At 45.4% G+C, this 15,905-nt stretch overlaps 1 protein-coding gene across 7 annotated transcripts in view; it reads right to left on the reverse strand.

The window, feature by feature from the left end:
• Nucleotides 1-2,361: 2,361 nt before the first annotated feature.
• LOC135710101 (serine/threonine-protein phosphatase PP1-beta catalytic subunit) overlaps nucleotides 2,362-15,905 on the reverse strand; it is a 204,401-nt gene continuing 190,857 nt past the window's right edge. For all 7 annotated transcript variants that reach the window (XM_065232579.1, XM_065232580.1, XM_065232578.1 and 4 more), the window contains 6 exons: nucleotides 15,683-15,814; nucleotides 15,258-15,473; nucleotides 15,052-15,191; nucleotides 3,546-3,644; nucleotides 3,234-3,473; nucleotides 2,362-3,172 (listed from right to left, as the gene is read on the reverse strand). In XM_065232579.1, coding sequence (XP_065088651.1) covers nucleotides 3,056-3,172; nucleotides 3,234-3,473; nucleotides 3,546-3,644; nucleotides 15,052-15,191; nucleotides 15,258-15,473; nucleotides 15,683-15,814 — 944 coding nt within the window. In that variant the 3' untranslated portion in view covers nucleotides 2,362-3,055. The remainder of the gene's footprint in view (nucleotides 3,173-3,233; nucleotides 3,474-3,545; nucleotides 3,645-15,051; nucleotides 15,192-15,257; nucleotides 15,474-15,682; nucleotides 15,815-15,905) is intronic.

The following is a 15,905-nucleotide window of genomic DNA, read 5'->3' on the forward strand; positions in this document are numbered from 1 at the left end:
TGGTCAGTGGACCAAACTAAAACCCATCATGTGACACCTTGACTCACATGAGAATTCAAAAATAAGATCTCTGGTAGTCTTATTGAATCTACAGAACCACACACTTAGTTTTTTCTACCCAGATCGGCTGTGCAAATCTCGGCAAAAAAAGTCTTACTGAGATCTCAGCTCAGCAAACATTTCTTTTTTGCTGAGATTCAGCTAAGCAAATGTCACTTTTGCTGAGATCTCAGTGAAACTTATTTTTGGTCGAGATTTGCACAGCCGAGCTCGGTAGAAATACTAAGTGTGCACATTGTTCACACCCACACATGTTCCGGGTTCCCCGGGGAAGTGTCCCTAATCTGACTAGAACTAAAACCCATCGTTCGGTACAAAAATCACATGAGAATTCAAAAATAAGATCATTGGTAATCTTATTCAGGGTTCACGTTGACCATTGACCACACCCGGACATGTTCAGAGTTTCCCCGAGGAGGTGGCCAGAATCTGATGTTACACATTAAATCGCCTGAGAATTCAAGCATAATATCATTGGTAGTATAGGTGAGTGTCCAGTACCACATTGGTCACACCCGAACAATTTCCGGGATCCTCAGGGATAGTGACTTGAAGTAAAATCCATCACACGACATCTCAAATCACATGAGAATTCAAAAATAAGATCATTGTCCAGCTCCGGGAAATGTTGTGGGTTCCTCAAAGAAGTGGCCATAATCTGACTTGAACCAAAACACATCATGCGGCACAACAAATCACATGAAAACTAGAGAAATAAGACCATTGGTAGTCTTACTGAGGGCCCAGTACCACATTGGCAACACACGGACCTGTTCCGGGTTCCCCCGAGAAGTGGGCATAATCTGACTTGAACAGCAATCGGCACATCTAATCGCATGAGAGTTCACAAATCAGATCATTGGTTGTCATATTGAGTATACGAACGATCAGATCTTATATCGTTCTGAATTCAAGAAATTCAAGATTCAGGTAAAATAAATTTGTGACCATTTTACTAGTATGGATGCGTCCTTTTACTTGTGTAGAGGGGTTATTTCATGACTCTTCGAGAGCTTTGCCTGTTTCCCATGTTTTAGAGGAATCCGACTGGTAAACGACTGAACAAAGCATATCGTTGGTGCTATCAATTACCTTTTTGCCTAATAATTCCTAGCCCTACTTCCCGGCGCCTGGTGTACGAATAACTCAGTGTCAACATTTCAAAGGGGCGTAATTGCATTGGTAAACAATGGCTTTAGCCATCAATTTCTAGCGAATAAAAGCTTACTCATGAAGATTAATAACACCAACAGGTAGAGAAATGTTTCCTTTAACAGCTAGCATTATTAATTTGAAGGGATGGGCTTTTATTTGCGAGAAATCGATAGCTCAAGCCATTGTTTACAAAAGCAATTACGCCCCTTTGAAATGTTGCCAGTGAACTGTAGAAAAGATCGGATAATCAGCCCTAGTGGGACATTGCTCCTCTATTCAGGGGAAGCATGTCAGAAGGGTATAACTGGAAACGTAAACAATGACTTTGAACGTCGATTTCTCTTGCATAACCACACACCCACGGAATCTGACGACACCAGCTCATATGACAAACATTTCTCTGTCAGATGATTCAGTTAGTTTGAGTGGGTGTGTTGTAATTCGTAAGAAACCGACGCACCAAGTCATTGTTTACGTTTCGAGTTAGACCCTTCTGACATGTTTCCCCTGTATTGACAGATAACATGGAAGCTGTGGCTCAAAATAACGTATGTTCTCCATGTGAGGGTCGGCTGATAATCGTCAGAGCGTAGGACTCTTCACAGATACCTAAAAGCAGCATTCGCAAATATCACAGGAGAAAATACGAATTGAAACAATCGGCAAAGATCCACGCGTCCACAAAACGACTATCAACGGAAAACAGGTCCGCTGAGAACGTGGCCGAGTGGAATGGAGACGACTTCTAGGTACAGCAAAAATAACCACACAGGTAAGCAAACCCGCATAAATTTTTCCTTGAGTTAGTAGTATTATCAAAACTCACGTATGTATTTGATCCCAACTAGCAAATTTACCGCACTGAATTATCAGAATTTCAAACCAAACAAACTCGATTAAAAAGTTCAAATGCCTATCAAATCAATCCATATTGCTTTGCTCGTCCTAAAAACTAAACTTCTTCTGCTACTGCTAATTTTAATCAAACAAATTTAGCTGAATAGTTAAACGAAAAAAAAATAATCGAAATCCATCAATCTCAATGGACCCTACGAAAAGTGGAAAACGTTACCGACGATGACTGTAGTCCACCGGCTGCTGCTGCTGCTGCTGCTGCCGAGGATGCTTGGGAGGAAGCTACCGGTCCTAGAATGTTGTTCTGATGTATTGCTGCGGATGCTGACGACTTCAACGGTACCCACGGCGATCCGGAGGAAGAACCGGACGATGGCAACGGTGGAGTCGGAGGTGGCACGGCTATCTGTACGGTTACCGCTCGCGGTAATGAAGATTCCAGTCGCAATGAGTGCAACTGCTGCTGCATGGCCATTACCTGAGCCGGTGGTGGTGGTGGGGGTGGTATGGTTACAATCAGTTCTTCCTCCTCCAGATCGTCATCGTCGTCGTCGTCGTCGTCGTCGTGGTGGACATTGTTATGGTAGTGTCTGTGTCCTTGCTCGTAATCATTGGAAGCGTATGGCAATGACGAGGAAGAGGACGGTCGTCGAGAGGAAACGGCTATCGAGTGCGGATGATTTTGGTTTTCTAGGGCGCTACTACTGCTACTACTGGAGAGTGAATCGGACATAACTGCCCCGGCGCCGGCGGGGACGGCAACTGATGACGATGAAGATGCTGTTGCTGTGGCTGCTGCTGTTGATGATGATGAAGATGATGACTGTGGCGGTGGTGGAGCGGGATTGGCTGGGTTAGGTGTACCTGCGGACGAAGATGAAGTTGATGTTGATGCTGATTTCTGTTTCCTGCTGCTTCCGCCGCCACCACCACCGCCGCCGCCGCGCCGTCGGGTCAGATAGCGATTCAGAAGAGAGAGAAATTATTATTTCCGTTTGCTCGGCGGCAGCGGCTGATTCTGGTTCCGCTGCGGCGTCTGCGGTCGCTGCGCGTTCGTGCCCGAGTACTGATACTTGGCTTTCTTCTCCGATGGTTTCAAAATCTGAAACGAAAACAGTTTAATTAATCCACTGCAAAACAACCCAAACCGGTTTGGAACCAACCTGAAACGAACACATTAGATTCTCGTCGACCGACATCATACCACCGGCGTTGTCAAACTCTCCGCAGTAGTTGGGTGCCGAGAAAAGTGTCACCAGCGAGCGTTTGGCGAAGAACTCGTACCCATCCTCGACAACCTGATGCGCCCGGCAGATCAGATCCAGATCGTGCATGCTCAGGAATTTGGACACGACATCGACGCCGAAGGTGAAACTCACACCGCGATCGTTCTCGCCCCAGCCCTGCAAAATTGAACGAGAATGGAATTCGTAAGCTTTTTTTTTGGCTTGTAAACATCGAGTCTGGTAACGTACCTTGACATCCTTATCTGGATCACTCCACAGCAAATCGCACAACAGTCCAGTGTCGGGAACGTCGGTTGGCCTCATGATTCTTCTGATCTGTTCCATATGCTGCAAAGGAACAGTGGAAGGAGAATGCTTCAGTCGGATTGTTCAACGGATACTTTTTAATTCTTTCCATGAGGAGTCGCATCAATTACAATATTCCCTTGCTGTTGTTTGTAAAACACTTTGCGCTGAGGTTTCCTTGCATAGTTCTATTTAAAATTTGCTTGAATTCTCCTTAGAATTTTGTTAGATGTCTTGAAATTATGCTCAGAACTATCGGAGTTTTCCTCAGAATTCTCTTCTTGGAATCCCTTTTGGAGTTCAACCCTCAAAGCTAGATTCCAATGGCATTCTTCTAGGAATTCTCTCGGAATTATCCTCAGAATTTCCATGGAATTAGTCTCAACATTTTTAAAAACTATTCTCAGGATCAGTGTTGGCAAAATCAGAAATCAATTGATATTTTTCCGCTCTCATGCACTCGCAATATCACGCGTGATTTGAAACAAAATATCATCCTCGATATTGATTTTACAAGCTCCTTTGATATTGCGAGACTATTCACAACGCGCAAAAATCAAGCTGAGAGTTGACTCGACACAAAAATGGTTCCATTGCACATCGTTTTTTTAGAAAGAGAAAGCATAGTTTGCTATCTCTTTTTAATCTTCACCGATGGCAGACGCGAAGAGACTGCTGCAAGCCGTTATGGAAGTTTCGGCTGCATTCGGGTGTAAAGCAACAATCATTAAACTCAATCTCACCACGGTTTGGTGAGATTTGCAGTTGGTGAGTGTTGTTAGCTTGATATTCCGAGCTGCGATATCACAGCTTGCAAAATCAACCGCAGTAGTTTGCTTGTTGATTTTTGTCTACGAAAATCAAGCGTGATCTTGGGCGTTGGTGAGATTTGATTTTTTGAGCTGATATTTTCCCAACACTGCTTAGGATGCAATACAATTGTAGAGTACGATTGAAACACATCTTTATTGGTTAACGTTATACAGTGGAATTCAATTTATTTTATATTTTCTCTTCACAACAGTGACACGGATTATCACAGACTACTACGTTATTCAATACTCCTCCCTAATCCGAGCACCTAATAGTTTGCAAAACTGTTGTTGTTTCTGAACGGCTAATGGTTTTGTGAAACCATCAGCTTGCCGCTCCTTGTTGTAGGCTATCGTGCACAAAGTGGTAGCGAATGCTAACATGCTTTGTGTGAGGATTGTATGAGCCATTATATGCGATGCTGATTGCAGATTGGTTGTCACAATTGATAATTACTGGCCGCTGCTCGAATATCTGCGACCGCAAGTTGTTCCACCACATTGCTTCCTGAATTGTTCGAGACAGGGCCATATACTCTGCTTCACAGGATGAAAGAGCAACGGTTATCTGGATCTCCTCCCCAATCAGCATCGCTAAATCCGACTAGTTCCGATGATCATCGCTTGGAATACTCCAACTTCTTCGTCGATGTTCCTTTCAAGTACCGAATTATCTTCTTGGCGGCCTCTCAATGCTGACGTCCCGGATTGGCGCTGAACTGACTAGCTGCATTCACTGCAAAAACGATGTCCGGACGAGTCACTTGGGCTACGAAAAACAGACATCCAACAGCTTCTTTGAAACCAACTTTCTTCATCTCCTCGGCTTCGTTCTGGTTTCTCGGTTCCATGGATTTGTCCAGTCTTAAACTGGGATCAGCTGGTGTTGCTACAGGATACGATTCGGTCATTCCAAAACGCTGAATGATTTCCTCGATGTACACCTGTTGATCGAGCCAGTGCTTTCCTTCTGCTTGATACCTCGTAATCCGGATGCCCAAACAATACTTGGCTTCACCGAGATCCTTCATCTTGAATCGTTCGCTCAAATACGTCTTCAGCTTTCGTTTCAGATTCTGATCGTTGGTGAAGATCAGAAAATCTTCTACGTAAATAGTGACGAACATCAGCTTGTCTCCACATCATCCAGTACAGGCAACAATATACTGAGGAACGAATCAGTCGGAACTTCTGAAGCACTCGGCTTGATTGCTTCAAGCCGTAAAGAGCTTTCTTCAAGCGGCATACCTTTCCATTTCGATGGTCTATCCCCTGCGGCTGCAGCATGTAGATCTCCTCATCGTTCAGCTCTCCTTACAAAAAGGCTGTAATTGCGTCCATCTGATCGATGTCCAGATCGTATTTCACCGTCAACATCCTGCGAGCATCCTTTCACGACGAGACGAACTTTGTACCGCTGAATGGTTCCATCAGGTGCACGCTTCGGTTTGAACACCCATTTGTTCCGAATCGCTTTCCGCCCCTCAGACAGATCCGCAAGCACCCACGTGCTGTTCTCGCTCAGTGACCTCAGCTCACCGTTCATCGCTTGAACCCAATGATCTCTGTCAGGCCGTTGCAGAACTTCTTCGTAAGTCGTTGGATCATCCATCGCACATTCACGCTTGGTTAAATCAGGAGGTAACTGGGGAGAAATGGTATCACCAGAATATGCTCCAAAGCTAATGTAATCATTCTAGGGGAAACGCTCCTATAGTTGCGGTACGTTAGAAGCGTTAGGTTCCTATAGTTGTGTATGGAGTCTCCATACACAACTATAGGAACCTAACGCTTCTAACGTACCGCAACTATAGGAGCGTTTACCCTACTTGCCTGGATAACTGCGCTCCCGATCGCTGCGCCTTAGACCTTGCTGCGAATCAGCTGGTCTATTCAATTGTGATGGGAGCGCGTTTTCAACTGCATCCGCAACCTCTTCGATGTCTTCATCTTCACCATCAGAAGAAACTACAACGACTTAGTATTGCTGCTCTTGGAAATACAGCTCCATGAACTCCACTGGCTGTGCATTTTGATCACTCGTTAGGCTTGGACTTGATTTACCTTCTGCTAGGACTACAACATCTCGACTGATTTGAAACTCACCGCTGTCAGGATCCTGCAAACGGTAGCCTTTGATGTACTCACAATAGCCGACGAAGATCGCATTTCTGGCCTTGACATCGAACTTCTTCCACTTCCGCTTCCGGAATGTGTGCCATCTCTTGAGATCCAAAAATCTTGAGATGCTTGAGGTGCGGTTTCTTTCCAGATCACGCCTCTTCTGGCGTTATGTTCTCCAATGACCGCGTTGGACATCGATGGACCAGAAACTGCTTACCAAACTTTGCATCGTTGCTTTCTCCACTCATGCGTTCTGCAACACCATTCTGTTCAGGCGTATACGAACACGTGGTTTGATGCCGGATACCTTCACGTTTGGCTCTAGCTTTGAGTTTCTTGAATGCTTCAAGCGCCTGATTCTTCCTTTCAAGAAAGAACACTACTACCTTCTTACTGGCATCGTCCACGAAGGTAATAAAGTAGCGACTTCTTCCAAACGATGGCACCTCCACGGGGCCACACAGGTCGGAGTGCACCAGCTCTAGCAATTCCTTCGCTCTTGAACCACTGGTGGGAAACGAAAATCGTGCCTGTTTGTCTGTGAGACACAGACAGTGCTTCATTCTTGAAGTCGATTCCGCTAGCCACTTCCTTGAGTTTCTTCAAGCTTCCTTCATTCAAATGGCCAAGACGTCACAACTGGATGCTGTTAACCGGAAACGATTTTTCGCCGTGAATACTACCTTGTTTCCTCGCTTACAGACTGTTGTTTGCTGTTCCAACGTCATGGTCCATGGCAACCGCGTTGACGAAAGGTTGATCCGAACGTGCCATGTGGCTGGTGCACCGGAATCCAGATACCACTCATCGGTCCTTACATCTCCAATAGCGAAAATACAGCACAGTCCTTTTGACTTGCTTGGCTTCAAAGACGACTTTTTGGCATTGGGACATTTGGCTGCAAAGTGCCCCGGTTTCTCACAGTTGTAGCCACAGCTGACACCTTCTGTGCTGCTGCTGACCGGACCGCGATCCAATTTTACGTCCTGTAAAATTGTAGCCTTAACTGCATCCGCTGTCCTGGAATGCAGATTGCAGCTTCGTCCAAGCTTCCTTTGCAGTTTTCGCATCCTGAACCAGGCTGTAGTTGTAGCTCTCCAGACTTATGCAGATCGTTGCGAGAGCCTGCAACTTCACGTCCTCAGGAACATCTTCACCGTCTCCGTCAATGGCAGACCAGCTTCCTTCACGGATCAGAATCATCCGCATCGCCCACGTCGTATAATTGGGTTCTTTAGGAGATTGAGGTAAATATTCGTAATCTGCATTAAAAATGGAACCCAAACCCAAAATTGTATCAATTTTGGTACACTGGAACTATTTTAAATAAGTACGATAACATTTACGAAAATCACCTTATTAGCGCCCCTCGGTGTCACTGTGTATGGGATTGAGCTGTCAGTTTGTCAGTTTCATGTCTAACAGTGAAGTTATTATTTTTCTTTAAATCTTGATTTAAAAATCGAGATGAAAGTGTGTGGGTTCGAAAGAAATATCGCTGTGCTCAGAAAACGAAGTTCTTTCAGATGATATATAAAAACCGATATATTTTTCAAAATTAAAGAACCCAATTATCTCTTCCTTTAAGCTTTTCAATGACTGGCAGCGCAACGGAACTTCTAACTCAAACGCTTCCTGCTTCAGTCCTGCCTCTTCCGTTGCCATCTCCATTCCCTTGACCTTGCTGTCCGGATCCCGAACTTCTGCTTGTGGACATACTGCTGCTTCAATAAAAATTACAAGGGACAGCCCTATGGGGTAGAACTACGTGGTCTTATATAATAAATCTTATTTGTTAACTGCAGCAGGAGCTTGTGTTTTGTGTAGAAATAGGCATTTGAGCGAGGTTCTCTCTTTTTACACTCTTTAGTATGACGCGCTTGGCATAGTTGGCCCACAGCTGATTCCGACCAATAGCGGTGCGGCTTCTTCTTCTTTCTTTGGATGCTCATGTGGGCTGCAACTCGTTGCTTCCAGACAGCCCTTCGTTGTATACTGGAGAACACCACCACTCATCACGCTGTGATTGAATAAACACCGTTTGGTGAGACCGGATGGAATTCAACTTTGAAATCTGTGTCAGGGAAATCACTTTTCACAGGCAATCGGTGCACAAAGCAACAGTTGCACATTCTTGCAATTTTCAATAGTGACATTTTGAAAAATGATAACGTCTTAAATTTGACAGATGCGTAGAAATATATCTGATCAAATGGTGATAAAATTATTGAAATTGGTCCAGGGAAAGTTGAGCTATTAGCGTTCAAAATCTTTCATAATTTTGTTACATGTTCCATTTTCGGTTTTCACAAAGTGTACCCCCATATAGAAATCACAGACGAAGTTCTACGTCAAAAAATCTTCTGAATCATCCGGTTAGGGAACCTGGGCCCATAACCAATTGTATAGTACGATTGAAACGCTACTTTATTGGTTAACGTTATAAAGTGGAATTAAATTTATTTAATATTTTCTCTTTACAACAGTGACACGGATTATTCAATAAATACCCTTTGAGTTCAAGAGATTTTCTGGAAATTTTCAGCAAAGTTCTCTTGAAATTCTTCACAGAACTTATTAGAATCGGATCTGCAATACTGCACTAACCGTCATGGAATTCATTTCAGAACTACCTGACCATTCTTCTCTGAAATATTTTGGTGTTATTCCACACAATAGCATGTGATCTGTGTCATCCCATATTTGACACGTTCCTAATGATGACGCACTCGTCTATTTTTGATCGCATCTCGATTTTGACAAGATATTTCAAAAAACTTTGTTACACCCCTAGAGCACTGGACCTCATATTTGCAGAAGTAACATTTCAATGATTGAAAATAATCGAACATTATTGAGTACATCGATCTGGGAACCGCTTCGAATATAGTGCCTCCACGGTCTAGGAGCTTCATCAAAGGTGCCACACAAGGAACTATGCCCAATTTGTTATGGCAAGTTTTGCTATAAGAAATGCTTCTCGTGTTTATTAGCGAACTTCACATCAAAGGTTGATTAATTGCGTAGGAAATCAGTTTGGCACGGCATTTGTCAGGTCAAAAGCTGTCCAAATCCACCCATATTTTTTTTTTTTTTTGAACTTCTGTATGGCAAAATAATGAACCTTTCGTGAACATTAACGGCACAGAACTCACCAACACTGGGAGACCGTGAGCTCCTGCCCACCTGTGATAAAACCATCTCGCTCCACGGTAGTGACCGACCGCCACATTATTTGGCCAAATATCAAGCTTAGGTGTCTCGAGATTTTGCTCCAACACCTTGTCGGTTACTTGTCGGCCGAATATCAGTTAACATTTTGGTGTAATGCCGAATACTTGGTCGAATAGCACTATTGAGTGCATCACTACACTTAACCATTGCATCGTGATAAAATTTAAACTGAATAGATTTTCATAGAATTTGCAATGCAAGTTAAGATGAAAACCGTGCAGTATATCATGCGAACATTTAAAACTGTGGTTTATCAAAAACTTCTGCTCAATTCATCTAGGTCAAAATGATTTTGTGAACGAAATCCTGTCAAAAATAAAGTAGAGCGATAAATCCTTGGCTGGTAAACGGCTGGACAATGCGTACCATTGATACTTCGCAGGTATAAAATAGACCCCACTAGCGGTCCTTAGCCTCTTGTCCAGTAACTCGTATCCCTACCTCCCCGCGGTGCCGGCTGGGGTACGAGTAACCATAGGGAAGATCGGGTAACCAACCCCGGTGGGACCTTGGTCGTATGCTGACAGGGAAGGGGGGGAGGGACTCCTCTCTCCGGGAATGCAGTCTTCGAGCATCTATTCACCACGAAGGTGCGGCTCAAAACGGCGTCTGTTCTCCATGTTAGGAGCGGCTAATCAACGTCCTGGTGCCAGCGTGGGACTCTAAACAGTGCTGTGCACGATGGTCCCCCGGCGATACAATGGGGGTTGGTGCAGGCCCTACAAGCCAGCCGTAAAAAAACAAAAGTACAGGAAGCAAGCAATGTAAATACGGACCGGAACAATCGGTATAGACCCAAGCAACGGAAACGGACTAACGATTGGAAACTCGGAACATGGAACTGCAAGTCTCTCAAGTACCCGCATTCTTTCCGATTTATTGAGGGTCCGCAAGTTCGGCATCGTAGCGCTGCAGGAGGTTTGCTGGAAGGGATCGTCGGTACATACGTATAGGGATGGCTATACCATCTACCAGAGCTGCGGCAATACACATGAGCTGGGTACAGCTTTCATCGTGATGGGCGAAATGCAGAAGCGCGTGATTGGGTGGTTTCTTCAATGTCAGCATAATCCACTTGCACAGCCCTCACTTAGCAAGGACGATGACGATAAAGACGCTTTTTACGCACAGCTGGAACGGGAATACGACAGCTGCCCAAGCCATGACGTCAAAATCGTCATCGGAGATCTTAAAGCTCAGGTCGGCCAGGAGGAGAAATTCATGCCGGTTATAGGAAAGTTCAGCGCTCACCAACTAACGAACGCCAACGGCCTTAAAGGGTGTCCACGATGAAATTGCCACACTATGAAATTGCTCTAACTTTTTAACCAATGGGTAGAATTTAATGAAAATTTGGGTGGATTTAGTTCATAGTGCATTATTTACATCCTGCAAGTTTTAAAGTCCTGTGATCAAAACTCGTGGAAATGGAGTCGAAAGAACAGCTCGTGCGTGATAAAATCTTGCGCATTCATCACGAGAACAAGGATCTCTCGCATCGTTCCATCGCTAAAACGTTGGGAATCGCGAATTCCACGGTGTCGCGAGTGATTAAGCGGTTTGAGGAACGGTTGACCACCGATCGGAAGCCCAGAAGTGAAGGAAAAAGTATTCCGTACAACACCAAAAATCACAACCGCGTAGTTGGGGCCTTCAACCGAAATCCGAACGCCTCCGTTAGGGATGTGGCTAAGAAGCTGCACCTAAGCCGAAGTTTTGTCCAGAAGGCCAAAACTAAGGCTGGGCTTCGAACGTTCAAGGTACAAAAGGCCCCTAATCGCGACGAGAAGCAGAACAAGTCCGCTGACGAAAGTTGAATGCTGCATCATGGACGACGAAACATATGTGAAGGCCGACTTCAAACAGATCCCCGGCAACCTGTTTTTCACGGCCAAGGATAAGTTCAGCGTTCCGGAGCATGTCCGCACTCAGAAGATGTCCAAATTTGCGAAGAAATTCCTGGTTTGGCAAGCCATCTGCACGTGCGGGAAGCAGAGTGTACCTTTCGTGACCCAGGACACGATGAACGGACAGGTGTACATAAAAGAGTGCCTCCAGAAGCGGCTGCTTCCTCTCCTGAAGGCCCACAACGTCCCAACAATCTTCTGGCCGGATTTGGCCTCATGCCAGTACTCCAAGGACGTGCTGAAGTGGTATGCGGACAATAAGGTCAATTTCGTGCCGAAAATGTTCAACCCTCCCAACACTCCGGAGCTCCGCCCCATCGAGAAGTACTGGGCGATTATGAAGCAGCACCTTCTTAAACGACCTAAGGTAGCGAAGACAGTCGAGGAACTGAAGAAAGTATGGGTTTACATGCAAAAAACGGTTGATTCACAGGTTGTGCAGAATCTTATGGCCGGGGTTAAGGCCAAGGTGCGGGCATTTGCGTATGGACTGTAAATAAAATATGAGTAAAATGGTAAAATGAAGTTTAATAGTTATTTCTCAATCCCTGAAAATTTGATGGCAATCGGATGAAAACTCGAATTTTGAGAATCAATTTTGTGTGTGGCAATTTCATCGTGGACACCCTTTAGACTCATCGATTTCGCCGCCTCTAAGAACATATGGCCATACGTAGTACCTACTTCCAGCATAGCCTCCCATATCGGTACACCTGGAGATCACCGCAGCAGACAGAATCGCAAATCGACCACGTTTTGATCGACGGAAGGCACTTCTCGGACATTGTCGACGTCAGGACCTATCGCGGCGCAAATATCGATTCGGACCACTACTTTCTAATGGTCAAGGTGCGCCAAAAACTTTCCGTTGCCAACAACATTCGGTACCGACGCCCGCCACGGTACAATCTGGAGCGACTGAAGCTGCCCGAAGTCGCAACTGAGTACGTGCAATGCCTCTACGCAGCGTTGCCGGATGAGGGAGAGCTCACCGAAGCCCCTCTTGAGGACTGCTGGACCAACGTGAAAGCAGCCATTAACAGCGCTGCTGAAGGCGCCGTTGGGTTCGTGGAGCGGAATCTACGGAACGATTGGTTCGACGAAGAGTGTCAGACGGTTTTGGACAAGAAGAACGCAGCGCGGGAGGCGATGTTGCAACAAGGAACCCGTCATAATTTGGAGCGATATAAACAGAAGCGAAGACAGCAAACCCATCTTTCCCGGGATAAGAAGCGACGCCTGGAAGAGCTGGAGCTGCCGCGAGCCGAAATGTGTCGGGATAAGGAAGGGGGCATCTTAATGGACGAACGTGAGGTGATTGAAAGGTGGAAGCAGCACTACGATGAACATCTGAACGGCGCAGAGGCGGAGAACCAAGGCGGCAGGAGGAATGGCTTCGTCGGTACAGCGGATGAGGGAGACATGTCAGCTCCCACGATAGGTGAAGTTAAGGATGCTATCCGACAGCTAAGAACAACAAAGCAGCTGGGAAGGATGGTATCGGAGTGGAACTTATCAAAATAGGCCCGGATAAGTTGGCCTCTTGTCTGCACCGACTAATAGTCAGGATCTGGGATACAAAACAGCTACCGGTGGAGTGGAAAGAGGGAGTAATATGCCCAGTATATAAAAGGCGACAAACTAGAATGTGAGAACTATCGAGCGATCACTATTCTTAACGCGGCCTACAAAGTGCTTTCCCAGATCATCTTTCGCCGTTTATCGCCGCTAGCAAGCAGATTTGTGGGAAGTTACAAGCCGGTTTTGTGGACGGGCGATCGTCAACGGACCAAATCTTTACATTGCGACAGATCCTCCAAAAGTGTCGTGAATATCAAGTCCATACGCACCACCTATTCATCGATTTCAAGGCCGCTTACGATACTATTGACCGTGAAGAGCTATGGAAGATTATGGACGAGAACGGTTTTCCCGGAGAGCTGACCAGACTGATCAGGGCTACGATGGATGGTGTACAGTGCTGCGTGAAGATATCGGGTGCGTTATCGGACTCATTTGAAACTCGCAAAGGACTTCGACAAGACGATGGTCTTTCCTGCCTCCTGTTCAACATTGCGCTAGAAGGTGTTCTGAAACGTGCGGACTTTAACATGCGGGGCACGATCTTCAATAAGTCCAGCCAGTTCATCTGCTTCGCTGACCACGTGGACATTGTCGGAAGAACGTTTCAGGCCGTGGCGGAGCAGTACACCAGACTGAAACGTTAAGCAGAGAAGGTTGGATTAAAGGTGAATACGTCGAAGACAAAGTATCTGTTAGTTGGAGGAACCGAGCGGGATAGGGCTCGCATAGGCAGAAGCGTGACAATCGACGGAGATGAGTTCGAGGTGGTGGATGAATTTGTGTACCTCTGATCATTGGTGACGTCGGATAACAACTGCAGCAGAGAAATTCGTCGGCGTATTATTGCCGGAAGTCGTGCTTACTACGGACTCCACACAACCCTGAGGTCGGGTAAACTTCACGAAGGCGAAGGATGAACCGCGAGCTGGTGCAACTCTATGGTGAACCCTGTATCCAGAAAGTTGCGAAAGCTGGACGGGTACGATGGACGGGACACGTTTTAAGAATGCCGGACAACAATCCCGCAAAAATGGTGTTTGCCTCGAATCCGGCCGGTACAAGACGAAGAGGAGCACAGCGAGCAAGGTTGTTAGACCAGCATAAGCAGGATCTTGGAAGTGTGGACGGTCAAGAAATTAGAGACAAGCAGCCACGGACCGAGTGAATTGGCGTAACATTGTGATGCAGGTGCAATCCTGAGGGATGTTGGACCAGGCTAAGTAAGTAAAGATAAATCCTTTGACTTGCCAAACAAGACCCCTATTTATGTTTACGCTTATTAGGCTTGATGTTGATGTTTCCTGGTTCTGTTACTGATACTATATCATACGTTACTCTATATAGCTTTAAATGAATGATTGAATCTACTTGAAAAAAATATATACCACTTCCGAGTTTCGCTAGCCATTCAAAATGACTCTCCGAAGATTCAAAACAAGTCATCAACACAGCAACCGTCATCGATTTCTGCCGCTGCCTGTCCTAGCGGCAGCCAACAGTTTGTCGTCCACACTAATCCTTTGTGAGCGACCTTCTTCTATCGATATACATATTTGATAATTAGACAGCACTAACGAGCTAGGTAAACTACCTTCGATTATGGCTAATGTGCTATAAATAACTATCGATAAAAGTATGCGAACCAACAACGACGAACCATGCAACCTGTTGGCTGTTGATTTTAAAAGGTTCACACTTTCGGCGTTTTTGCGGCTGGTGGTGCTTTCAAAACTGAATGATGTTCAATAGCTAAATATAGGAGTAAACATGCACAATTATGCGACTCACATTCAAATCCGGACTCAGTCCACCGTGGCAACAGAAAATCTTCTCGTCGATAATGGCCGCGATTGGTAAGCAGTTGAAACAGTCGGTGAAGGTTTTCCACAGCTTGACGTTGTACCTCCGTTTGCACTCGTCGTAGAATCCTGTGGAAAAATATGATTTATAAGTGAGGCTCAAGCACTCAGCGTGTTTTTTTTCTGTTAACCTACCGTATATCCTATTAATACTGGCACACTCGTGATTGCCCCGCAGCAGGAAAAAGTTCTCTGGGTATTTGATTTTGTAGGCCAACAGCAGGCAAATCGTCTCCAGTGATTGTTTTCCTCGGTCAACGTAATCGCCCAGGAATAGATAGTTGGCCTCCGGTGGAAAGCCTCCATACTCGAACAGCCGCAGCAGATCTGTGTACTGACCGTGGATGTCACCTGAAACGAGTCAATCGATGTGAATACATGTGTAAGCGCAAGCTATAGCAACCATTTCTCGAAAATAAAGCTCAAACGATGCTTCGAGTTCATTCCAGGAACGAAAACAATTCCATGCTTCAACAATTCCAAGGATGAATCATCCTGAATCTCGTGCGTACGTAATACCTGTTTTCAATGAAAAAAAAAAAACAAATCAAACCACTTACCGCAAATTTTCAGCGGTGCTTCCAGATCGAGAAGGATGGGCTGCTGTAGGAAAATTTCCCGAGACTTTAGGCACAGACCGCGAATCTCTTCCTCTGACATAGGTACCGCCTTTCCCGGTCGACATCCTCTGACTGTTGGGGAAGAAAAAATCGAGAAGAACAAACACGAATCCATTAGTATCAATAAATCACTCCATTTGCGTTTCGTTACATAAAGAATACA

This window comes from Ochlerotatus camptorhynchus, unplaced genomic scaffold (genome assembly GCF_037179485.1).
Source record: "Ochlerotatus camptorhynchus isolate MF236.1 unplaced genomic scaffold, CSIRO-AGI_Acam_v1.1 ptg000370l, whole genome shotgun sequence".
NCBI lineage: Eukaryota > Metazoa > Arthropoda > Insecta > Diptera > Culicidae > Ochlerotatus > Ochlerotatus camptorhynchus.